Here is a 26,924-nt window from a genome sequence, read left to right on the forward strand (position 1 = left end):
TGTGAGGGACCCTTGTGACTAGAAGCACGAACCCCTGTCTGAAGTTTCTCCTGTAGCCCTGGCCATCTCTCACATATGAATCATGCAGGCTTTTTTTTTTTTTAATCAGATCCTACTTTTTCCCCCAATGGTTTATATATATATATATATATATATATATATATATATATATATATATATATATACACACACACACCTTTTTAAACTTTGTTTATTTATTTAGAGAGAGCACAAGCAGGCAAGGGGCAGAGAGCGAGGGAGAGAGAGAGAATTTCAAGCAGGCTCTGAGTGGTCAGTGCAGAGCCCAACGCAAGTCTTGAACTCACGAATCGCAAAGACCATGACCTGAGCCAAAGTTGGAACCTTAACTGACTGAGCCACCCAGGCGCCCCATGAATCGTGCAGTTCAAACTTCTATTCAGCAGCTAAGCACAGAGATTGACCCTGGCACCTTTCTAAGTTAATTGAGTTACAAGATGATCCTTTTAGGATCAAAGTCATTATAACAGCTGCTTCTATGACCCATTTTATTATTGACTTTTCCTCAAAATCTACTCCAGTCTGCCACCCTCCGGTCCAGCCCAACCAAACCCTCCGCTGGGCCTGAGAAAACCTGACCCTGAGGGGAGGGGCTCTGTCACCAGTGGGCATCCTTGACTGTACCAATACCCAGTACTCACCCACAAATTTCACAATAACAGGGCAGAGGACGCCTTGCTTTGGCGTCCTGCAAGGTCTATGGGACCTCAAGTCCCTGCAGAACCCCATTGTTCTTCCTGACAAGCCACAGCCCCGCCGCAGGCCCGGGCTGGACTGATTTACTCAGCAGGCATGTGAGCAATGTTGCATCACAGATGCTCCCTCGGGTTCAGAGGCTGGCGGAGTGGCAGGGAGACACTGAAGAAGCAAGATTGAGCTTGGCCATCAAGGAGCTCTGCCTGGAGTCACCGCAGGCAGTGAGGGAACCTCACGCCTCACCCTGGTCACAACTGCACAGGCTCCAGCCCAACTGGGCACTGGGTACCTGCCACCCGGGTGGAGCTCCTGGTCACGACCTCCGGAGGGGTGCTGCCTACAGGCTGTAGACTTCTGCCCAGGAGCGTGTTTGCCACGGGCACCACCTCTGCTCCTTTACTCTCTATTCAGAAGTCAAACACCCGAACCACGCTAGGCACACCCAGAAATGCAATTATGGGAGGCCCAAACCACTCAACTCCAGCAACGCGTCTAAAACTCTACCCTAAAATATCTGCATATTCAACTACCAAGGACAGTTAAGCTTTCAAAGGGAGAAGATCAAAGTGCTGTCATCTTTTAATTTAATCCTTTTGTTGCATCAATGGTCTTAAGAGGGATGAGAGAGATCAAAATAAAAATGGAAACAAACTATATCTTTGTGGCTGTTGTGTTTTAGGTTTTTTTTTTCTCAATTTGGGCCACAAAATAGGTCAGCTCCATTACTGATCAGCCTTCCCACAAATATTTAAAACAAATTGAATTGCACACCCAATACCCATCACAATTACACCAGGCACAATAACTAAATTAGCAATTCAACAAAATAATTGGAAATGCGATTCTCTCTCTTCCACCAGTCTCCCTCGAGGGTTTAGCCGATCTATGGGGGAAAACTCAGCTTTCCTAATTCTGCAGCTAATTAGAGACACACTTGTAAATGAAGTTGTTTGTCTTAAAGTTGAAATTCTCATCTGGGGGTGGGGGAGAGGGAAGGAGAGATGAGAAGGTTCTTTCACTCCGGATCAAGTGTATAAACAGGTAGAACACACGCCTGGGTTCTAATTAGCGGCTGTCTCTTCGATTAATAAAGCATCACTATTTCATTATTATTTTTTTTTACCATCACTTATGTGGAAAGAAACACCTTCAGAGGAGCAAGCCCGGCTAGAGAGAGGCGTGTACTTGGAGACTGGTGGTAAGGGCCTCTCCGGGAGCAGGAGACCCACCAGGATGCCAGTGGGGCCAGGATGGAGCCGGCTCTGGCACGGGCTCCCCTGTTTGGACCAGGGAACCGGGGGCCCCTCCTAATGGGAGGCAAAGGGGAGGTTCCCAGACCAAACAGGCTATCCCCCTCCGGTGGAGGGCGGTCCGGGCACTCCAGGGACCAGGGGCCTTGCTAGCTCCGGCCCCCCCCAGCCAGAGGTGACAGTCTACCTTGGCCCACTTGCTCAGGCTACTGTCGGAGAAGCGATCTTGAGGTTTCAATTAGGCTGTCCTTGGCCTCTTTTTGCTCCTTCAGGAAGGAAAATCTCCATTTAATTATATAACAGAGAACTAGGGCTTCCTTTTGTCCCCTCTTACCCTCCTTCAGGAAGATCAGGATGGGACTTTAAAACGCACCCCTTCCACAGGGCTCCAAAGGCTTGAGGCACCGGACACGGGGGTGGGGGGTTCCTCCCCCACTGCACGCACCTGGCTGCGCACCCCCACCGGGAACAAAGGCCTGACCTTACCAGCAAGGTCAGCACATGAAACGGTGGCTCCCGGGCCCAGGGAAGCCTCTGTTCCCAAGATCCTCAGAGAACATCACAGCACCCAGGTGGGGGGTGAGGCCTGAGAGGAGCCTGCCAAAGCACTGATAAGTAAATTCAAAAGCACCTGCTCCTTACTGCTTATCTCTTCGAACAATATGAACTCGGAGTTATCACATTTAAAGTGTTCCGTATTAGCCTTACATTTAGCTCTTAAAACCAAGTGCAGCATGCTACAACTTTAAAGGACACAGGAGTCAAACCGGAAAATAAGTTGAAGGCACCAGGGAGTGAGCTCCTGGTCTAATCCCTCAGGAAAGAGGGGTGGGGCTGGCTTGGCCTCGAGGTCACCCCCGCTGGCCGCTCTGCGCGCCCAGGCCGGAAGCCACTGCCTCCCCACCCTCTCTGTACTTGTACCCCGGCTCACATCCAGTCACCCCAAAGTCTGGCAGCCTGCACACACAGCTGGCGTGGGAAGACACTGCATCTCGGCCCTGGGTGTGCTGGAACCTCGCTGCCCCATCGATCGACCGCTGACTCCATTTCCAGTTTTGGTGTTGGCTGTGACCTGCAAACGGTTGGGAAGTATTTGTCTAGACCTGAGCTATCCATTATGGTAGCCATTAGCCACACTGCAAGTGCCCAAAGCCCCACGTCGCTGGCGACTAGTGTACGAAATAGCACAGAATGGTAAGATCATATTCCCATTATCCCAGAAAGTTCTATTGGACAGCACTGCTGTAGATGTTCTGGACACTGCCAGGGTTAGAAAAGGCTTCTCCTAGGCTTCCCAGGACATCTGAATAAATAAGCACCTGAATAAATACGTAAGCCTGGTCTTTGAAGCTGCCACTACTTAGACCAGCTGTCTTAGAAGTGTTAGCTTCGTCTTACTAGTAGGAGCCTGAGGCCCAGAGGTCAAACGACCTCCTCAGGGTCAAACCTTAGCCAGTTTCATTTCAAGTCCAGGACTCTTTATGCTCCACCTTTTATTCATATCTGTCCTTTACTCTGAACTCCACACAAGCCCATTCCTGGACAAAGTCTGTGTCCCCAAGTCTCTGCTGGAGCTGGGTAATATGGCCCCAAAGGAAGCCAGCGCTCCCTACCTTGGGGAAGGGCAGCCCAGCGCGGAGGGGAAGCCAGCCGCGTGCATGGAGCCTGGCGGCTGGAGCGCACGGAGCTCATTTCTATGTGCTCAGAAAGGGGAAGGCGGGGTGGGAAGAGGGCAGGCAGGAACCTCCATGTGTTACTGTCACAGTGCCTACTGGGGACCTTATATTCTTTTCCTACCCTACCAGTGAGGCGAGATCGGTGGCAGAAGTGGTTTTTTTCTTTAACACTTTAAAATTTTCTTTCCTGAGAACTCAGTGTCCTTGACCTCGACAAGTGAACTGAGAACCCTGAACTCGGGGGGATAAACGAAGCGAACTTGTCAGGAGTATGAACGCAGCTGCAGCGGCGCCCGACGGGCAGGCCCCACACAATGGGTGAGGAAGGCGCGGCAAAGGCAGCACAACCCACGCGTGTCCAAGGGAAAGCAGAGCTGGACCCAGCACACTCCTCCGCCACGCACTGTCCCCTCCCGCCCGGGTCAAGAGCAGATGACCAGCACTTCATCACTAGAGCTGCTGCACCAACTGAATACATGCAAATCAGCGGCGCAATATGGATCCCAGACTTAGGGGAGACAATTACTTAATGAACTTACTGAGTGGCTGGCAATTATTTTTGAGATGTTATGAAGGAAGAAAAAGTAAAGAAAGATGGAAAGAAAATGAAAAAAAAAAAAAAAAACGGCCAAGGCAAGCTTAATTTAATTCCTAACACAGCTGCCCCCACTACATAAGCAGACATAAATTTAAAAAATGTAAACACAGACTCAGATGTAGAAAACAAGGTTTATTCGCTTGAGACAAGGCTCACTGCTTGTGTTTGCCTCGATTAAACTCAAGTACACACAGGGCAGCACTTTCAGGGTGTCGGCAGAGGGGCAGCCGGCAGCCCTGGTGTGAGACATCCACACTTCTGCACCCATGGCCTCGTCTTTCCTGGGGCATCCTTTACCTCTGCTTGTCTGCAGTTTTGCTGAGACAAAACTTTGTGAGTCTGGCATGGGAGACATGGATCTTGGCACATCTACATTCCGTGTACAGTGATGCTGTGGTTCCGAGGTTTATGACGAGTGTCACACTTGGATTCATTCTGTGCCTCGAACTCAGCTCCCTCTGGGTGAAACGGTAAGAGGTCAAGAGGCAGTAATCTTGGAGAGAGCTTCGCAATGTATACATGGAGCAAGGAAATTAACCTCTAAAAGGAAACTTCTTCCAAGCTGGAGACAGCAGAGTCCGGTGCTGAACTGCTCGGAGCTGACTTCCCTCAGGGTTGTTTCCTAATGATGCCCAACCAGAGGTCCAGGGGACCCCTGGAGAGAATGGCCACACACCAGAGGCCATACGGAGCAGCCGGGAGAAATTACACCCACACGAGGCAAGGGAAACCCACCTGAGGGATCCCCAGGACGAAGGCTGGGAACGCAGCAAGAGCCTGAGAACTGGAAGGGAGAGTGGAGAACAACTGCTGGCGACCCAGCAGACAGAAACATGACCGGGGGTCGAGGAGGGACAGGAAAGGTCACTACTTGTCGGCCGCCTTTCACTGGAGCATCTCCAAGCAGCTCCTTCATTCTCCCAGAGGAGGAAGCTGATTTGAAGGGTTCCCTGGGGAGCAGGACATGAACCAAGACTCCTCTCTTCCTGCCCACACCCTTTGTTGTGAAACGGCCCAACCTACAGCAAGCGAAGAGCGGACGGCCTGCTAAAACCAGCCTCCGTAATACAAGCCAAGAGCCTTCAAGTGGACTCTTTCCAAGCTGGACTCTTTCCCTTGGTTCACTTGACTCCTAAAAATATATGCCAAGAAAAAAAAATTACTTTGAAAGACAATAAGCAAGGTTTATGCACAAACACTGTCCAGTAACATTATTTATAAGAGTAAATAATTATTAATGGAGGATTTGATTAAGTCCTGAAGATACATGCCTAAATGGAATTATTAGTTAGCAAATTACTTAAATGATATCTATAAAGACATGGAAATAATCTTCTACTTAATTTTTTAAAGATCTTATTTATCAATTTATTTAAAATATTTATTTTTTTAAAAGACCATTTTCCCATGTAGTATATATTTTAAAAATGTTTTTAATGTTTCTTTTTGAGAGAGAGAGAGAGAAAGAGAGAGAGTGTGAGTGAGGGGGGAGGGGTAGAGAGGGAGACACAGAATCTGAAGCAGGCTCTAGGACCTTGAGCTCGAATTCACAAACTGTGAGATCATGACCTGCGTTGAAGTCAGACACTTAACCGACTGAGCCACCCAGGGGCCCTAAAATATTTATTTTTGAGAGAGAGAGCAAGCAAGCAGGGGAGGGGCAGAGAGAGTGACAGAGAATCCAAACAGACTCCAGGCTCCAAGCTGTCAGCACAGAGCCTGATGTGGAGCTCAAATCCATAAACCATGAGATCATGACTCAAGAGGAAGTCGGACACTTAACCGACTGAGACACCCAGGCATCCCTAAAGAATTTATTTTTAAGAAATATCTATACCCAACATAGACCTTGAACTCATGAGCCCCGAGATCAAAAGTCACATCCTCCAATTACTCAGCTGGGTGCCCCTCTCTTCCTGTCCCGTGAATATTGAAATGCAGAACACTGTGGATGTACCAGTGGTTCCCACCTGGTGGTGTTTGTGAATTATGTGGATGGGGCAGGGGTACGGCCGCATGCCGGGGTATTGTGTTTTCATTGTTTTTAAAAGGGGAGTAGAAACTTTCAAGTAGCAGTGAACACCAAGTCTCGCAGCCCAGCTGCCCCTGGGAGAAGAGACGGGGCCGCTCCACATCATGGCGCCCGTGCAGGCAACCGGCTCTGCAAGTACCACACGGTGAGTGACGAGAAGTGGCTATTTCTGGGAGGTAGGATTACAGCCAAGACTTAGTTTTCCCTTCTGCTTTTCTGTAATTAGTTGTTCATGTAAAGTCATCTCAGACAAGAAACCAGGCTTCCGTCCCGAGGGGAGGGGCGCTGCCCGGCCCTGCTGGGACCAGCTCCCGCCGCTGGCCAACGCAGGGAGGTCTTTAAGCTCTGTGGCTGGTGAGCGCCGTGCGCGTGAAGCAGTCAGCTGGGCAAAAAGGAAATAAGCAAACTCCACACAAAAGGGAGGAATGCTTCAGTCAACACTGAAAAAGGGCCCTGGATTGAAACTCTTGATAACTGTTCTCACCTCATTTGAAAATCAGCATTAGCTACCAAAATGTAAAGTATTAGTTTTATTAAAATGCAAATCAATCAACTAATCTGTCTTTCTAGTAACAGTTGAATTGCAGTATCCGTGTCAATTAAAATAGTTTCCAATTTATTCTTGGCTGGAAGGAGGGTGGTCTTCTGAATTTTAAAATGCAAGCCTCTCTCTACTGAAAATTCTGTTCTTTCTCATCTCTCCTGATTTTAATTCATTTTAATTAAGCACGTTGGGCTCCAAATATTGTGAAGTCCCTGTTCAAATCTTTTCCTTCATCAGGTCAAGAGTGACCGCGACAAAGATTCCATCTCTTCAGGAAGCGGAGGCTGGCGTCCGGCTCAGCAGCACGGTAGCAGGAGGTCACTGATTGCTGTTCCAACGTGCACGCTCCGGACTCCTCAGGCTAGAGGGACGGGGTTGGATGTTCTCTACCTTAAAAAGTGATCATTTTGAAGGGAGTAGATGTGGGGGAACTCTATTCCTGTTAAGTGATCTTTTGGGTAACTGGAGACACACTGAAAATTAAACATCTCCCTGCCAGTCAAGCCCAAGAGGTAACCAGTAGACAAGAGACACAAATCCCCGTGTGCCAAGGGCCAATTACCGTGCGGCGAAGAGCCCTCCCTGCCGTCTGCCGCATCCTGACCTTAGCGGACACTCTGATGTTAACACGAGACCGTGATCCAGATTTCGCGCAGGACCCACTTCGTTCGGAGCCCAGCCTTTGGACACCACAGCAGTGACACGTGGGATTCCCAGGCACCGAAACAGGTCACCCGCTTTTGACACTTCAAAAACAGTTATCAAAACCTGACAGTACCAACAGCGACTGCTCACGCACTACAACCGAAGGCACGCTTCGTCTCAGTTCCATAGTGTGACATGAAGGCCGGGCCGCGGAGTGGGGGGGTCAGCTGCGGACGCCGGCGCGCACACATTACTTATGCAGGATAATCTCCGTTGCATATTGACCACAGCATGCCAATAAATCCCCCTTATGGGGATTTAATTTCCAGCTTTTGACCTCTGGATGAAAAACAAGTGAATCATTTCCTCCTGCTAGATTTACACCAGAGCTGATCTCAATAAAGTGACTGAGGAATGGAGAGAATGGAAAAGGGCTCTGGAAGAATCTTTATGGGTTAAAAGAGGAAACAAAGGATTTGTATTTGTGACAAATAAGCAAATAGCTCCACGTTACAAAGTCTCGTGGGCATAGTTCATTGGTTTTGGGGGCTTCCCTGCTCCTAGAAGCCATGATCAATCACCAAATGTTATCCGCCCAGAAAGCAGCATTCCAGCCCAGAACTACGGCTTCTGTGAGGTTTTATATTGAGAGGAGGCCGACTAGAAAGAAGGTGAAAACCCTCCCGACAAACCCGCCACCACCTAGAGCCCTCAACCAGACTTCCTCTGCTGCTTAAGAAACCACACGTGGCAGCAGCGGCAGGGGCAATGCTCTTTATTGGTGATGGTTAAAGGGCACGGGGCCTTGGCAGACTGGGGCAGGGGAGACGGGGGGCACCTGGTTCCAGGTTTCGCGGCAGGCACGTGCTCCGCACACCCCTTCCCAGGACTTCCCAACGAGCTCCACCCCGCGAGCCGAAGGCTTCCTCCATTCGGGGACGAGGAGCCGCCTGGCCCCGGTGCCGTGGGGTGTTCAGAGGTCCTGCCTCAGGCCCACGGCGACAGAGATGGGCGCTGTCAGTCCTGCTGGCCTTTGTCAGGAGGGCCGAGTTGCCCAAACAGAGATCGATACAATTCCGTCCTGGAAGACAAACAGTACCAACTGGTTAACTTTTCGAGGTTAAACAAGGACTAAGAAGCTGGGAAACACCCCAATGGGCTTCTTCAGCTGCAAACACAGCCGTGTAATTAAAAATGCATCCCACGGCCCTGCTCCCAAATACCAAGGAAGGGAGACCCAAGAAGCTCAAATAGTAAAATACGGAAATAGTCCAGTGTGACTAGATACCTGTCTCCAGGGAAGGAGTTTTCTCTAAGTTTGCCCTTTACAGACAGGCTCTTCAAGTAAGAAAACAAGATTGAATATTTTAATAGGATGTATGAGGCCGCCACACAACGAGGAAGATTCAATCAGACATGGGATGTAGGGGGATATGACTTCGTTTTCATACATTTTCTTGGACTTGGCAGTACTTGAAAAACAATGAAAATGACCCAGCAACAAGATTCCAATTACTATCACACGTGCAGCTGTTTGGTGGGAGAAGCAGGGCTCTTCCCCACACCCCTCGCCCCTATGAGCTACTTTCAGTCTAATAAATAATTTGATTGGCTAATTTATTTCTAGAGCTGGGCTTCGAAATTTAGAAAATGATAGTATGCCAGGGTCTTGGTTTCCTGAAAACAAAGTATCATTCCCAACCTGTTTCTGCTATCAAATTCAATACACATCTGGCCGCCTGGCCAAAGTCACGTGTCAAGGCCTGGAACTCTAAAAAGGGGTGGGGGTCCCTCCTGCCATTGTCACAGGAGCTCCAGGACACCGGCCCCTGTGGACAGAGGGCAGGTCCCCCTGTGGAGATCCGCAGAGGACGGACAGTCACGGAGGGAACGCAGCCAGCTGAGGCGGGGGACCCACAGCTGCACTCCGCCTGAAGGTCCGGCCACTCATCCTCACGGAGGCTGCAGTCCTGTGCCAGTGAGGGAACGGCCCCAGAAGAAAGCTGTGCCCACTGTTTTACACTTTCAAGATTGTACCACAAAAGACAGCCCGCCGCCGTGGCTAAGAGAACAGGCTTTTACGAGGCCCTCATCATCGGAGAGCCGTCCGCAGCAACGCTGCTTTTCACACCAAACACCAAACCACTGCCGTTCAAACAGCTATTCTGGTTCAGTAAGACTTTGACACAAAAACTTTTGAGTCTGTTTTTGAAGTCGTCCTGCTGTGGTTGTAGGCAGGATCAGTGGTACCATCATTAGAAGATCCAGCAACAGGGGCGCCTGGGTGGCTCAGTCGGTTAAGCGTCCGACTTCAGCTCAGGTCATGATCTCATGGTCTGTGGGTTTGAGCCCCGCATCGGGCTCTGTGCTGACAGCTCAGAGCCTGGAGCCTGCTTCAGATTCTGTGTTTCCCTCTCTCTTTCCCTCTCCCCTGCTTGCTCCCTGTCTCTCTCTCTCTCTCTCAAAAATAATAAACATTAAAAGAATTTCAGCAATAAAAATAGCATATTAGAACTTTTAAAAAAAGGAAAGATCTTACAGAAAGTGCAGTGGCCTAGCGCGTAGCCTAATCCCATCACGCTGAAGACCGTGGGGCGGGCAGAGGTGTGTGGCCTAGGGAACCACGGGTCTCCAGTATTACCACAGGAATCTCACCCTCACTCTGAACGACAGCAGCTCTGAGGCCTACAGACAAAGGCTGCAGGCTCACAGGGGGCTCCGGGCTTTCTTTTGTTGCTGTGCTTTGCACACCTGCCTGCTCGTCCTGGCCAGCCGGGGAGCACAAGGCTGGAAAGCGCTTCTGACCAGATGCAAACGAGGGGCAGGCAGCCTCACTTCCAAAGGCAGCGGCTTCCGAATCACCAGCTCCATCACAGGAGAGATGCTTTCCCTATCCGCCGTGGCCTGCCTATCGGCCAATGAGCACAAGCCTCTCTTAGCCGGTTCAACACAAAAAATTCAATGGCATTAAGCGGGGGAGCAGCCGCGACAGAAAGGACAGCGCTGGCTGCTGCGAGGATCTGCTTTCAGGCCTTGGCAATCACACCCTTTCCCACCTCGCCCGCGCCGGCACCGCCCAGCAAATGCTTCCACTCGGCGCTGCAATCTCAGGGAAGCGCCTGGAACACGGCCGCAGCGACTGGCCGCAGCAGGGCTCACAAGTGAGGAGCAGAGAGTGAAATGCAGAAACCCATGTTTTGATAGAACATCATTTCACACTCAGGTGGACAAAGCTGACAAACATATGCAGCTGTTCATGGCAAAGCAACTCGGAAAGCTGAGGGGTCTGGGATCTTAGAATAGTTTGAGAGACTGGAGTAAGGGATTATTCCAATCTAAAACCTCCTAGTAACTGCAGCTCTGCACCTTCCATAATCACCACCTGCCACCAACCAGGAACCGTCTCTACCCTCGAAGCATCTCAGACTCCCTGGCCCCCCAAGCCCTCCACTAGCCACGGCAGTCTTACCTTCCCTAGCCAGAATCGGTGACTGCCCCGCACCGGCTGCCCGCCCCCTTCTCTGCCCCAGCACGCGGCGCCAAGGAAGAAGCCCCGGGGCTCCAACTGCTCTGCTCCGTGGCCCCAGCGGCCCCAGGGCGTCTCGGTGAGGCATGGCACGCTGGGCGGGCTGGGGGGCACCACGGCCACTCAGGGGGCAGGCTGGGCCCCGGGGTTTTGTAAAAGCACGCAGCCCCCTCACATATTCGTAAGTTGACAAAAAATTTTTCGCATAAATTTAATAGTCACAAAGGATATAATTACCAGAACATGGTGAATACTAACTTTTGAAATAAAACTCTTACATTTCTTTTGTAATGCACCCAATGGAATCTATGTGCCATACTGACTTGATACCCATCATTCATTTAAATAACACATAAACATACTCTTCAACTTGGAAATTTTATAGCATCCTCTCCTTATTAAACTTGTATTTCCATTTGATTTTTCCCTACGGGTTTTTGTCCTAATTGTTTTATGCATGAAAGTCTTTTATTGATCACCCTACTAATACTTCTTGGCCACAAAAAACAAGTATGTAAGTTAAAAAACTTTTTGAAATTCCAGAAGTTGAAATGAAAATATTTTAATTTCTTGACACCGTAAGGCTCTAGGTAATTAAAAAGTGCTTCTGGATTGTGTTATTATTACATAATTATTATTAGGATAAAATCAACATATACTACAGTATAATGAAACATTGTAATTCTGGTGAACATTTAACACACATAAGCATGTAAAATGTTCCTGGAGCTGCAGGTCCTCACCACACGGATGCAGCCATGGTGAACAGCGGTTCTGCCAGGATGAAAGAGTGCTCAGCACCCAGTTCATCTCTGCTTGGTGGGTTTTGAGGACGCAAGCGAGGAGAAAAGTCACGTGAACAAGCAGATGGGCACCAGAGTTTTGTTACAGCGACGTCACCCAATTCTTTGTTTCGTCTGAATTATATGCCCCCAAAATCACTCAGTGATCTACCACCCAAAACTGGTTTTAATGATCTGCCAGCTGACAGCTCAATTAGGTTCTCCGGCAATTTCGTTGAATAGAGAGACTTGGGACCATCTGACCCACAGGGAAGAGTTACCCAGGCCTAGTGCCCTCTGATCTCAATCCCACCCCAGGCCTGGGAGCCGTGATCTTGCTAGGGGGCCTGGAGTGGGCAGGAAGCCCCCACACCAGAGAGGAGGGGCTCGGGCGGGCCGTGTGTCAGGTGGTGGAGACCTGCGGCCCCTGCCATGTGCATTCCCAAGCAGCCCCACTTCGGGAAAATGCACACATCAGGAAAACGATTCCCAAAATACGTGCATCTACTTTCCCCTTAGGGAGTCTCTATGCACCCTGGTGCGGGGACTAGGGGCAGGGAGCACTGAACTTCCCCCAGACCCAGGCAGAGTGAGATGTGGTACTGGTACTGAGGGGAAGGTAAAAGCATCTGAAAAGAAAAGGAACCGGTCCACATCCCTTTCTCCATCCCAAGGAAAACAAAACTAAAAATAAAACTAGGCAATAAAAAGGCACCATGGGACAGAAGGTCAGACTACCTTCTGCTACATGGAACATTTTTCCCTGCAGCATCTTTCCTAGCCGGGATTTAGCCATGCAGAGAAGCTAAACTATCAATCCTTCAGGTCAACCTTGCCTCTGTCCGATTCTCTGGGGTAAGTGTATAGTTTAATACTTGAGGTCCCCTTAAGGCGATGCATAATGAACTTGGTTTTAAAAAAAAAAAACAACAAAACCCCACCTAATTCCTGCTCCCTATCACTTCAAGAATCAAAATTTGAATCACTGAGCTGCACCGCCTTCCCCTCTTTGTTCCCTCCCCCCAACACTCTCGGCCTCAGTGGCCAGTGGGAACGTCCACTGTGGAAAATGTATTAATGTTCGTGTCATACAGGAGAATAACCCACAGAGTAATTAACAAGACTTGGACCTAAGGTAGAAGGTCGATAGCAGGGGCTCTTCCTTGAATTAAAATTTAACTTACCCTTTATTGCAACCTACAAAAGCAAGTAATGAGCACTAACATTTTTATTTCTTTTAAACTGTCATTTAGGCTGTAGAGGGGATAATTACCTATCTCTAGTGTAGTAAGGTTTTATAACCCTTAGTGAGGCATTTTCCAATTTAATATTTTTACTATATTATCATAAAACCTGTTTCTGGAAAAAAATGATCATGGATTAGCAGCCATTTTCCATAAAGACAGAATGTGTGTGTGTGTGTGTGCGTATTAGGATTCGGCTTATTTATTACAGGATTCTCCGGAAGACACTCAAAGTACCACAGCTGAGCGATCTGTGCAGCACGATCACTGGGTGCCGGGCAAGCTTCGCAGCGGCCCGAGGCGAAGTGGGGGCAGGGAGCATGTGAGACCGCAGCTCCAAGGGCGGGCACCCCAGCGGGCTCCCCTCGGCTCCCCGTGTGCACCTCCCACCGCAACACAAACTGGAGTCTTTCATGCTGCTGTTTGGGCAATCGGCACGAAGGGGCACGTTAAACCCGCACATGATCCGTGTGGGGCTTTCAATTTGCTAGGTCAGTAGCTTGCAGCACCGGGATACGGAAGGAATTGCACTGGCTGCGCTCCAGAACGCTGCACTCCTCCTCCTGTGGCCCGGAAACCCCAAAGCCGCCAAGAACCCCCACCCCCGCCCCAGGCCCTATCTGCCGGTCCCCGTGGCCAGAGGCAGGCACCGAGAGAGCAGCAATGCCACAGCTCCCTGAAGGAGCCTGCACAGTCCCCAAAGCACTTCATGTTCCCCAAGCAAGTATTACAGGCAAGAGCTGGAAGCCAGGCTTCCAAATGTGCCAGCAGAGACAGTACTGCTGCTTTCCTGATTAAAACTGTACACGTAATTTGCCCTTGATTAATTTGAAATTGTTCATTTGTTGCTTCATGATGGGGGGAGGGGTCTTCCTAAATACACAAGATGCATCCCAGCATGCATCCTGGCCCCTCCTCCTTTCTAGTCTCTCTCTCTGCACCCTGAGGACCCTTGTGCGGCACACAAAAGTGGTGTAGCATTTGCTGCCACTTCGCTCGAGCCCCTTAGGTTGCCATGTAAGAATAAAAGGGTGATGAGGCACACAAAGGGGAAGAGAGACCAAGGGTTCCAACCAGCAGAATCCTGATCAAATCCGAATCCTCAGGGGTCAGTGTAGGAGCAGCCAGAACGGATATTCACACTGACCAGCAGGGAAAATCATCGGTGATGTTACTGAAGCCTGTGTTTTTTAACGTTTGTATTCTGAAAACAATGTACTTACTCGTGCTGTGGAAGCTTATACACATGATCAGAGGAGGTCCCTGCCTCAAAATACAACACAAACGTATGCTACGCACTGTGCACCCATCTGAATGCCTATGTGAGCTGCATCAGACTTTGTGGGGGCTGACGCGGACATGAATGACAACAGCAGAAGCTGATGTGGGAAGGTGAATGGACCCAGTAAACGTGTCCAGGACAGCAGACCACTCCATCGGGTGAGACATGCAAACGTTCTTCCTCATGCTGAACCCAACTCTGCCCTTCTGTGACTGCCATCTGTGGGCCCCTGATCCTCCGGAGTCAAGAGAGAAACAAAGCTGACTGCCCTTCCCTGCAGCAGCATTTCAATTATTTGAGGTCTTCTCCTAACTCAATCTGTTCTTTGCTGGGTGAAAAGAAACAGTCCGTTCCTGCTGTGATGAAGCCTGGCGTTCTCTTGACCCTCCAAGCCAATCCTGACACGCCTGGTGCAGCCTGAGTCCAAAGTGGGCAGAACAGGACTCTATTCCCTGCTCCGTTCTCACACTTCCCCTGCCTTCACGGAGTTCTCACTCTTTCAGATATCGACTGAACATGGTATCTTGCCAATTACTCCTTGATGCAGACCAGTGGGGTCCTCTTGACCCTCTGAATGCTTTGTGGTCTGCTCCCCAAAGCACAAGACACAAAGTGGTACCTTCCTTTAATCTTTCATTCCCTCTGCTTCCTCTGACCCAAATCCATTCCATTCTGTATCAGTGACTTTACGGGTGCGAGAAAGGTGTTTGAGAAATGCTTCTGTGGCCTAACGGGAAATATATTGATCCAAACGGCAAGCGATTGCCCTGTGCTCCTTGGGGGTTGTGGCAGAGACCCCAGCATGTCATAGGAATGGCATCCGGGGCACAGACAGACACATGCTGGAGCTCATCTCCGAGACTGGACTGTTATGGACACGATCCAAGTGAAGACACACACGCAGCAGCCCTTACAAGGAGGTGGTGTCAGTTAGTCAGGACAATAGACAGAAATCACATCAGAACATCAGGATCCTGAATGTAGCCCGAAGGCAGCCCTTAACTCTCCCTTGCTCTCCTCCCAACATCCCCAGGAACAAAAAGCAGTTCATGGCTCCTTTCCTGAAATCTCATCACAATTCCACACCAAAACCCAACACACACACACACACACACACACACACACACACAGGTAAAAAAAAGAAAAGAAAGCAGCCTTCTCTTACTAGGACTTACTTCTTAAGAGGATCAAATTAGCAAAGTACCAGAGAGGACTCCAAGGAGGCCCACATCCATCACCACCTATATCTGGAGGCCAGGCAAGTCTCCAAGCAGCCACTCGAATCCACCACAAGGTGGCAGCACACGACGTGGTTCTAAGGCCTCGGCCAGTTGGAGTGGCGTGGCTCACACCAAACTGTGCCCATAAATTACCTAGTGTGTCTGCTCTCATCACCATCCTCCCTGGGCTTGAAGGAGATTCTAGAAGGTCTGTTCCCATTCGCTCTTTTGGTCAGGTCAGAACTAGGTCCTTCAAACCTCTGCAAATGCTTTTAGCCCTGCAGCTTTAAATTACAGCTGGTGACACGTGGCCTCTGGCCTGTCTCCTAAAGATCAGACAGACTCGAGATTTATAAATGCTCAAGGAAGCAGGTTGAGATCCCAAACAAAGGAACTGAAAGGCTGGGGAAAGGAAGGAGAGGGCAGAGGGCCAGGGGGGAGAGACAGAACGCGGGGTGAATCTGTCCCGGGGTCCTCACTTGTGCTCCACCCTGGCTCCCAAGCCGGCTACACTCGCCACACTCGAACAAAGGAAGAAAAATGCTTGAAACTTCTGTCACTCCTCCCACTAGATTTGAGTCTTTCAAATTCTTTTAAAGAAAAATAATTTACCTTGGTGGACCAGCAAAAAAAAAAAAAAAAAAAAAAGGGGAGGTGGTGGTGGAGGTGGGGAGGGGACAGTGGCACTCCAGACAAAAGGGATGTTGCCGCCTTTCCTGTGCATTAATATTCCATATTCCTGGGATGATTTCCACTTTCACAGTTTGACTGTTTTATAACAGATTTGATGCGAGAGAAGACAAATGGCCTCGCTGAGGAAAGACGACAAATCATCTCACTGCTTTTAGCAGGGTTTTCTCTTTATTTTTATTTATTTTCATTCTGTAGCTGGGCTGCAGAGCTCTCTGCCTTGCTGGAGATGTTTAATATTAACGTCAAGCCACCACGATCCCGGCAATAGAGTTGGCCGGTGCTGTGTTTACGGTTTTGTGACTGCTGGCTTCAGGAAGATGAAGCTCCGTGTTCAAACAGCAGCCCCTCTAACAGCTCCTGCTAAAAGCCAGGGGACGCTTCACTGCTTAGACGTGAATCACTTCCTCCGACCGCACCGAAGGGGAGACTGACACGCGCGTTACATTTGTGTCCCTATCAAGGATGCTGCCCAGCGACCCAGGGCCTGGGGGGCGGCGTGTGCCGCATCTCTCAGCTCCAGTTTAACTCCTACTTTTGGGGGTCAAAACACATGGAAATTAGTGAAGGTATTTACTGGCAGCCCACAGAGTGTCAGCAAGGCATTCTATTACTTCTGGTAATCAGCTGGAGGACTTATTTAACTAAAAAACCCAGTCCCACTCCACACAAAAGCAGTGAGCGTGGGCACACACACCCACCACCAGCCCTCAGGACGGCAGCACGGTGTGAGGTACCCCAGGCCCCCAGGACAACTCATGAGACTCCTCCCTGGGAGGCAAGGATCTCGTGCTCTCCTGTGCTCCTCTCTCTTTGTCTTTTTCATCTTCCTCCAGGCCAGGGGTGCAGATCTTTCCCCCACTTCTGTTCTTGGCTCTCCTCTCCTCCCTCTCCCAGGCTCCCCAGCAATCTCATCCACGCACTCAGCTCAGCTCCAACAACCCCCGGGGGCACCCGCGGCCGGGGCTCTGGCACGCTCACCCAGGCAGCCCTTGCATCTCCTGGCCCCGCAGGACTAGGCTTGCTGTCACCTAAATGTCTCCATTTATTAATACTGGCAGCAAATGCTGTATCATTTAAGGCCCACACTTAACTGCTTAATGGCAGAAAGCTACAAAATTACAGGTATCAATACCACATTTTCTTTTTAATAAATATTTTCTTTAAAAAATATTTACGTATTTTGAGAGATAGCACATGAACGAGTGAAGGAGGGACAGAGAGAGAGAATCCCAAGCAAGCTCCATGCGGTCAGCGCAGAGCCCAACGTGGGGTTTGATCATGACCTGAGACGAACTCAAGCGCCAGGAGCTTAACCGACTGAACCACCCAAGCACCCCAATACCGCGTTTTCTGATTCAAAACTAAAACACGCCCTGAGGCGGAGTTCTGGCTTGGGCACTTTACTTATATTAATTGATAGAATGCAAATTGATGTCCTCCATCTGTCAGTCCTTTTTGACTTTTAATAGTATCTTCAAAGTACTTCTTCCTCTTCTGGGTAAATCAGAAATTTGGAAAAAAGTGTTTTTATAATGTTTATTTATTTATGAGGGAGACAGAGAGTGTATGCAAGCAGGGAAGGGATGGGGAGGGGCAGAAAGAGAGAGAAAGACCGAGACAGACAGAAAGAGAGAGGGAGAGAGGGAGACTGAATCCAAAGCAGGCTCCAGGCTCTGAGCTGTCAGCACAGAGCCTGATGTGGGGCTCGAACTGAAGAACCAAACTGTGAGATTGTGACCTGTGCCGAAATTGGATGCTTAACCAACTAAGCCACCCAGGCATCCTGAAAAAAAGGTTTGTCCGAGACACCTGCCCTGTAGCCTTCCCCAGGAGTAGCAATCCGGATGCTGCGGCCTCCCGAAGTCTGCAAGGGGGCCATCCCTCCCACCTGGGCTCACCAACCAGTCACCAAGCCGGCAGCAGGTGAGGAGCCCAGTTAGGAGGCTGGTTTAAAAAGCCTAATTGCTAAGTGCAAACGGGGTCGTGTTCCTCCCTGTGCCTCCCCTGCAGGACAGAGAGGTATTCGAGGAGGCAGCGTACTGCCAAGTGCATGCAGGAGAAAATGCGTATCGATTTCTTCTTTCTTATAAAGGAGCACAAAGCGCTGAAGAACAATTGTGTGTCCCTGCAGCATTTCACATTCCACGTGAGACAAAGGCCCAACCCCCACCCACCTGAAAGCAGAGAGGGGAACCGCACAGCACGGAGTCTCCTGGGTGTCAGCGGCCACCACCAGGCTGTCAGGGTCCACTGCTGGGACTCCAAACACCTCGGGGCTCCTCCCGCCTCTGATCAAGTCATTTCCCTCACTGGGCTGATGCCGCCTCATCTATATTGGAAAAGAAAGAGCCTTCAGTCTTATTTACCTTTTAAGTGGAGGTGCCCAGAGGGTAAAAGAGTTAATGTTTATAAAGTGTTCAGCTCCCCAGAGGGAGACAATGGATAAAACACAAGGTGTGGTTATGGCTCATTCAGGACCTCATTTCCAGGGTAGTTAGTAATAGCTTCCCATTACAAACGCAGCGCTTCCCAGCACCTGGAACTCCAAGTAGGAGGCGGGCAATGCCCTTTATCTAAATATCCTTTTTTGGTTTTGACACTTACTACCAACACTAAAAATAACAATAGGTAACTAGGGACTATTATGCCTCACTAATGCACATACAGAATCCATTCCACAACTGTTTTCTTCTGAAATCAAACAAATCCTGAAAGCAGTCCAAAAAGCTGACCTAAAACCATAGCTGGTCATGACTGAGCCTGGTCTATAGTCTTCATGTGTCCACAGTAACTAATAATTTGTAGGAGGCCACAGAAACCAAACCCAGCCAAGAGGGGCAGCCAAGAGGGGCAGGAGGAAGCCTGTGGCAGAATACAAGGTTTATGTGTATTCCTGAAAGAACTTTTCCCAGGGTTCATCCTTCCTAAAAATGACCTTAGAAACCCTCTAAGAAAAAGGGTTGGGAATGAGAGGTCCTAGAGCTGGACTCTTCATTTCTGAGGATCTTCCAGCACGGCCAAGAGCTAAGAAGAAAATATGGAGCCGGCCCTCAAGCAGTGCCGTATTTTAGGATGGAGGTGTAACCCACAGCTGATTAGGGCACGGCCTGGTGGTGAACGCGACACTGTAATACAGACAAGTACAAAGTGCTAAGGGAGCAGGAGAGAGTTAGACGATTTGGAGAGATTTCAGTAAAAGAGGCAAAAGCGTCTGCTCATCTGTCCTATAGGACTGTTGGCAAAAATATCTTACCAGCAAACTGTAAATAGACTTATAAAGGCATGTCAGACGAGATCTACAGCCAACTTTTTTCAGGTCTGCACAGAAATGGATATGTTTGTGCTGCAGGCAAAGGGACAATGACGTAATATTTACCCACGTGAAAACATACATTTTATTACTTTTTTAATTTTTTAAAAAGTTTATTTATTTTGAGAGAGAGAGCAAGCAGGGAAGGGGCAGAGAAAGCACCTCAAGCAGGCTCTGCACCATCAAGTGCAGAGCCCAGTGTGGGGCTCGAACTCATGAACTGCGAGATCATGACTGTCTGAACCGAAATCAAGAGTCAGATGCTTACCCAACTAAGTAACCCAGGCGCCCCACAGTTCGTTTATTTAAATAATTGTATGGATTACATTTAAAACAGTCCTTCTCAGGAATACTTGAGAATAAAGGATACTTTATTCTCAAGACTCTCATGGGTGGGTGCCTGGGTGGCTCAGTTGGTTGAGCGTCCGAGTTTGGCTCAGGTCATGATCTTTTGGTTCGTGGGTTCAAGCCCTGCGTTGGCTCTGTGCTGACAGCTCAGAGCCTGGAGCCTACTTTGGATTTTGTGTCTCCCTCTCTCAGCCCCTCCCCTGCTCACACACTGTCTCTATCTCAAAAATAAACAAACATTAAAAAAAATAAAAGAGTCTCATGAGCAAGAAGGACTATTTTCACTTTGTAAAGGAGACTAAGCCACGTAGGGAAGCCTTCTCTGGGGTGGCATGGATGAGTGTCAGGGCAAAACACACGCACACACACCCTCCGGCATCAACCCTCTAGCTGAGAAAGGCTGGCATCAACTGGGAAAAGACCTTAAATAAACAGTTTTGCAAATAATACCCGTGCTACAAAAATGTTATATAATTAAGGCAAGATAAAACTGGAATAAAATTATTCCAAATGTACGAACATAAAACCTTGATACAAAACCAAGCACATTATAGTAAACATATGTGTACTACACTTTGACTTATAAGTTAAACATTCTTCCCCTCTCCCCCATTGTTTAAATAGTTTATTTATGTAAGTAATCTCTATACCCAACCTGGGGCTCAAACTTACATCCCTGAGATCAAGAGTCCTATGCTTCTCCAACTGAGCCAACCAGACACCCCATGGGTAAGCATTCTTAGTGAGAAGAAAGCCCCTATCATGTGCTTTTGTGAGCTGTAATAAATACTGTTCGAGAGGAACAGGTAAGTAGAGGTCCCAAGAAGAGTGAGCCCCCCAGCCCAGTGTGGGATGGAGGACCCGAGGTCTCCCTGGAGAGGCTGGGGTCAAGGACATGAACACTCCTACAGGAACGGACCGAGGCTGGGGAGGGGTGAGGAGACGCCCCTGGTTAAGCGAGCGGAGTCAGGCAGGAGTGGGTAGGGGGGCGTGGGGGCAGCACGCAGAGGGCAGGCTGCCAGGGGAAGGGCTGTGAGGGTCGCCGCTGACCAGCACGGCCGGGGTTCTGCAGACAACGAGTCCCGAGTGGCGTTCGCTCTGGCAACGCTCCACAGGCCTGACCAGACGACACCGAGCGGTTAAGAGGCGCAGCGGTCCCCTGGGAAGTAGCAAAAACGGCTGGGCTCAAACAGAAGTGGAGACAGCACACAGGGACCAGAACAGAACTGTTCAAGTTCCAAGCGGATTCCAAGTAAGAAAAAAAATCAGATGAAACCAAGGAAAATACAGGTGACTATCTGATCCTTGGACACAGCAGCGCTTGACTGACTAATCATGAAAGCAATGTAAAACAGTCTAAAGAAAAAGGTTTTATATATTTGACTACATAAAAAAGGAAAAATTATATATGACCAATGAAAATCATTAACATCAACACACAAAATAGGAAAAAAAACTGCACAAAATATGAACTGCAGTATAGAACCATAATAGATATTACTCATATAAACTGCAAAGAAAAACTAAAACTTAAAAGTATAAAACAGAAATATGGATGATTGATAAATATATACACTCTTCAAGTTCACTATTAAGTGAGAAAATAAATATTAGATACTTAATTCAGTGGCTAGCACAGTGTAGGTCAGTAAAGTGTCATTTGTTACTAGCTTATAAAACAGTAAATAATGTTTAGCACATCATAATAGAAAACACTTCTGAAACAGAACCCTCCAAATTAGCAAAGGTATAATGACGAACCTCAGCTGGAGAGGGTGGAGGTTTGGGATGTAAATTAGTGCAACTAATCAAGATCCTTCGGAAGTTTATGCCTTTGATCCAGGAATTACCCTTCCAAGAATCTATTCCAAAGACACTAGCAAAACTTAGAACACAGATTAAAAAAACATTTTTTTTTTTTGACAGAGAGAGCAAAAGCATACAGGCGAGGGAGAGGGGCAGAGAGAAACAGAGAGAGAATCCTAAGCAGGCTGCACGCTCAGTGTGGAGTCCAACACGGGGCACTCCCAGACCACAGAATTCTGTACAAATATTTTCACTGCAGCATTACTTAAAAAAATAAAAACAATCATAAACAACTTAAATGTCCAATATTTCACAGTTGAATATTATAAAGCTATTCAAATGCCTTTAAAATTCCTAATTGTGTTAAAGTGCTTAAATATAAAGTTAACTGGAAAAAGGGATTCAAACATACATGCACATGTCTTTATTAAAAAATACACAAAATAATTCTCCAAGAAAACATATAAAGGGGATCCTGGGTGACTTAGTCGGTTAAACCTCAGGACTCTTGATTTTGGCTCAGGTCATGATCTCAGGGTTGTGAGATCAAGCCCCGCATAGGTCTCTGTGCTGGGTGTGGAGCCTTAAGATTCTCTCCCTTCCTTCCTCTACCTCTCACACGCTGTCTTCCAATAAACAAACAAACAAACAAACAAACAAAAGTATTACTGTTCAACTCTCAATAGCATATAACAGATGAATTTTTCTTTGTCCTTACTGTTATTACAGAGGGGAAAAAGGATACATTATGAAGTAGGTAACAGGTACTTGAATATGGCAGATGTAGAACTATAAAAGCAAGGTGATAGTACAGATCAGGTTTCAAATGTTTAGGGTCTTTGTAATCAGAAGAATGGTGTAACCATAACAGCATGTCATACTGCAATTCACACTAAAATGTGAATGACTTATTAGGCAAATCCTCCCTATATAAAAAGCATCTCTATTATAAAATTAAAAAAAGGAAAACAAAAAGTCATTTTAATCCAAATGAGCCCCCCATAAACAAGTGTTTACCTGAGTGAAAGGTTCTTGTATACATATCGAGAATGGGGAGAAGCAGCTTCCCTTTGGCACATCATCCCAGATATCTCTAAAAGCTTGCTGATGTCTTGGAGAGAGCAGCAGGTTTGAATCCACATTCCTAAACGCATGTACCAGCTCCACTCCTTACTTGCTATCTAACTTGGGCAAGTTACTTAATTGCTCTACGCCTCAGTATTCTTATCATAAAACGCAGATGATGTCAACCACTTCAGTGGTTTCTTTTAAGAAATGAATGAAAAGGAATGTGAAGGGCTTAGTGCCGATGCTGGCTATAGTAAGTGCTCAATAAGTGGGATGTGACAGCATTACTCTGTGTCATCGCACTGCAGGTTTTGGGTGGACAGCTCAGAGCAAAGGACGGGCGCACTGAGAAACGGCCCAGCAACCTGACGCCGGCTCAGTGATCACTGTGGGAAATGCAGGACTTAAAAACTAAACGTGAAAAATGTTCAGCACTTGCAGGATACTTAGTTGTGACTAATACAATATTATAAGGTATTATATTTTAAAAGACAGTAATAATAAAACACCTGAACTTAAAAAAACAGGAAGTCCTTAAGAGAAACATTTACATTCACTTTAAAGAACGGCAAAGATCCCTTTGAGGGGGGAAAAGGGACTCACAATCCTCTGAAGAAATGACAGGAATTTAACTGAAGTGAGAACGACAGTCAAGAAGCCCCATTTTGAGGAAGGATTTATCTGTTCAGCATCTGCGGTCTCTCTGGAAGACGGGCTTCTCTCACGGACACCCTGCTGGGAACCAGGGCTTCAATTTGAGAGTGCGAATTCACTGGAACTGTGTACGAGTGAGCAGCAGCAAACCAGGAAAACCAGAAAACCCTAAAACCCTCTGGCCCATGTCTCAGGTTTGAACTTGAGAACGTTTCCTTTGTCCTTTCTGACGTTACCAGGGGAGGAAGGCCCCAGGCCTCCTATCTCTGCGCTGGACGCCACCTTTAATGATGATACGTGGGCGTCCTCTCCCCTCAGCACTGCTGGGGGTCAAACGTGATGCCGCTCGCCTGCGCATCAACAAGCGAGTTATAAACTGTGTCAATCCGAGTTAATGCAAAGCTGTAATCCTCTTTAACAAGAGATCAAATCACTGCTGTGAGTTATGTTCATTCTGTAATCTGATAAGGAAGAGAGGGAGCCTCTAATAAAAGAGTAATGGGAGGCTTTAATGACGCTGGTAAAAGGCAGCACCAGTGGAAATATTGCTCTCGTTCCCGCTGATTAGATCAATGTTGCATATTTGCCTGGACTTGTTTCACCTGTCAGAATAACCTGTGTCTTTTTAGGAGATAAGAAGCCTCAGAGAAAGCATCTGTATCTTAACCATTCTTGCTTGCAAGTTTTTAACCAGCAAAATGCCCTGTGAAGGGTACTTCTGGGGCTATTAGTTGATGTGCTCTCAAATGCAGAGCAAACTACACCAGAACACTTCACCATGATTCACAGCCGATTTCTCTTCAATAACGGAGTAAAGTAGGAAGAGGGGAGTCAAAAGTGGTCTAAGTAATCTCTAGGTTACCAATTAGGGGGAAAAGAATATCACCAGTAGAGTGGTAGAATGTGCCCATATTTAGGGTGTAGACTCCCACACACAAAAATGGCAAGCGGAAGATAAATTGCCTGTACGAATTCTATTATACCAAGACACCTCAAGAACAACATGGCAGTGATGTTGATAAAGCACTTTATAATGCTGGATTACCTTTGTTACGTTTCTTTTCTAAAACTCCAGATGTAAAACAATAATGTACTTGGTGCCTAGTTATCACTAAAGGATCCTTTCCTTGTTCTTTTTAAAAAAAAGTAATGTTTATTTTTGAGAGGGAAAGATATATAGCACGAGTGGGGGAGGGGCAGAGAGAGACGAAGACACAGAATCTAAACCTGACTCCAGGCTCTGAGCTGTCAGCACAGGGCACGACGCAGGGCTTGAACCCATGAGTTGTGAAATCACGACCTGAGCCACAGTCAGACGCTTAACTGACTCAGCCACCCAGGCACCCCTCCTTGGTTCTTTTTTTTTTTTAATGTTTTATTTATTTTTGAGAGAGAGAGAAAGAGAGAGAGAGAGACAGCGGGAACAGGGGAGGGTGAGAGAGAGATGGAAACACAGAATCTGAAGCAGGCTCCAAGCTCTGAGCTGTCAGCACAGAGCCCGACATGGGGCTCAAACCCACAAACCCTGAGATCATGACCTGAGCCGAAGTCAGATGCTTAACCAACTGAGCCACCCAGGCGCCCCCACCCCCTGACCTTGTTCTTTTTTTAAAGCCAGCAGCTTCATAGTAGGAGTAGGGAAAGTGGTTTTTTATTGTAGGGGAGAAAATGGGGGGCTAACATGGAAAGTCTTAAGGTTTCTATTGAGAATTTCCTTAAGTTCTTGGCAAAGGAATGGGGTACCTATAAAGTGTTAATACTACTATCATTTTTGTAATAAGAAACAAAGCTTCAAACAACAGCAACAGCAACAGCATGCTTCTCAAGATGGCGCAACCGCCGAGAGAGGACTAGAACGGGGTTTATACAGGAGCCGTTGTCTGAAGCAGCAGGTAATGTGAGGCGAGCACCACGTTTCGCTGGTGCACATCCAGCTGCTAGTTGCTGCTGACACCCCTCCCATGCTGACAGCCAGAACGCTCGGCGGAGGGGCACCCCATGCCAACGGAGAGCGTGGCACACGCATGGACTCCCTTCCCAAATCTGAGGTGGCCAGATGTGAGGAACATCTCTGGACCTGTCTCCGAGGTCTCCCGCAGAATTTGCTTCTCCCTGTTAACGCCAGCATTTTACTATCCGACTCACATCAACACAACAGAGAAGCAAGAATTAACTTCTTTAGACGTCCTTCAAAAACACAGGCAAAAACCCCAGATGATTATTTCCACAACCTCCAACTTCTTCATTTTGTTAGACCCATAACTTCAGACTCTCTCTGGTCTGGCAGCACCCCAGGGGATTCACACCATGTAAAGTAAGCTGTTTCTAAAAATGTTGATAAGCCTTAGAATAACTTTAGTCGTCAGAGAGGCCAAACAGCAATCCTGTAAATCATGCAAGTAGCGCCCTGACCTGTTCTTGGTGGTAACATACTTAGAGGGATTCTCTCCCAGACACCAAACCTTTCTCCTCCTTAGCTCACCGATACCTGTCTCTGCAGTATCGTGTGATACTTTGCCCTCTCAGCAAAGACAACTCAAAGAGCAAACAGCAGCTTCTCTGAGAGCTGAGCTGCCCTGCATCAAGGACTTGCCGAAGTCAGTGATCATTTCTAGGCTCATGGTAATCTCCTTCCTTGCATGCAAACATGTAATATATCGGCAAAGTGGGATTTTTTCTCTCGCAGTACTGGGGATGTTGATCAGGCCTGCAATAGAAACCACCTGCCTACCTCCTAATGGAGTAAAGATCTACTGGACCAGCACATATAAATATCTGGGGTTACATGTGATTTTCACTAACATAGGAGACCTAAAAGCACATAAAGGCATTAAATTAGTATCCAATGTTTATCCAGAAAGAAATGCCCCCAAAGGGAAATTTGGTAACACAGAAGCACAATCTGGACTCCTTTGCATTTAAAAGGGTTTTTTTTTTTTTAAAACATAGCACATAAAGATAAAAATTCCTAGCATGAGAAAAGAATATTTATCAGCAGAAATTAACTAACTAGATAACACTACATAGACCACATCACAGGAGACACAAAATGAAGATGCCACTGCCTTTTTAAAGATCCTTTTAAAGATAGCACCTCTTTCTCCACTCAGGGTATTTTAATAGCCTGGGTTAAAGATCTCTTCTAGTCTCTCCCTTAATGAAAAGTACATTCCAGTTTCAATTCAAATTTGACCAAGTGCAAATTATTATTTAGCTCCAACTGGATGATTTTAGCTCAAATTGGGGATTCAATCACTCAGATTCTGCCTCGCTTCTCCTTCCCAAAAACCCAAGCCCTAGGGAATTTAGGTTCATGTGTGGAACAATAAACTGGTCCCAAGAAACAAAGAAAAGAGAAAGGGTTCTCCCTCCAGACCCGGTTGAGGTAGGAACCAGAGGTGGAGCTGCCTCTCGAAATGAGAAATGGGCTAGAAAATGTAGTGTCCTTTACAATGATTAAAAAAGGGGGTAATAAGGAAAGACACTATTTGGGTGTTAAAAAGCCAGTTTT

General features: G+C 47.7%; 1 protein-coding gene across 2 annotated transcripts in view; it reads right to left on the reverse strand.

Moving 5' to 3' along the window:
* Nucleotides 1–8,239: 8,239 nt before the first annotated feature.
* Nucleotides 8,240–26,924, reverse strand: part of AATF (apoptosis antagonizing transcription factor) — a 98,148-nt gene continuing 79,463 nt past the window's right edge. The window contains exons 12-13 of one of the 2 annotated variants that reach the window (XR_003904547.1): nucleotides 18,402–18,556; nucleotides 8,490–8,561 (exon numbers count right to left, since the gene is read on the reverse strand). Coding sequence is in view for 1 of the 2 variants with exons in the window: in XM_029928070.1 (XP_029783930.1) it covers nucleotides 8,498–8,561 (64 nt within the window). In the remaining variant the exon portion in view is untranslated. Of the gene's footprint in view, nucleotides 8,562–18,401; nucleotides 18,557–26,924 lie in introns of both variants that reach the window. The other variant, XM_029928070.1, reaches the window with a different exon arrangement.

Source organism: Suricata suricatta, chromosome 17 (assembly GCF_006229205.1).
Source record: "Suricata suricatta isolate VVHF042 chromosome 17, meerkat_22Aug2017_6uvM2_HiC, whole genome shotgun sequence".
NCBI classification, from domain to species: Eukaryota; Metazoa; Chordata; class Mammalia; order Carnivora; family Herpestidae; genus Suricata; species Suricata suricatta.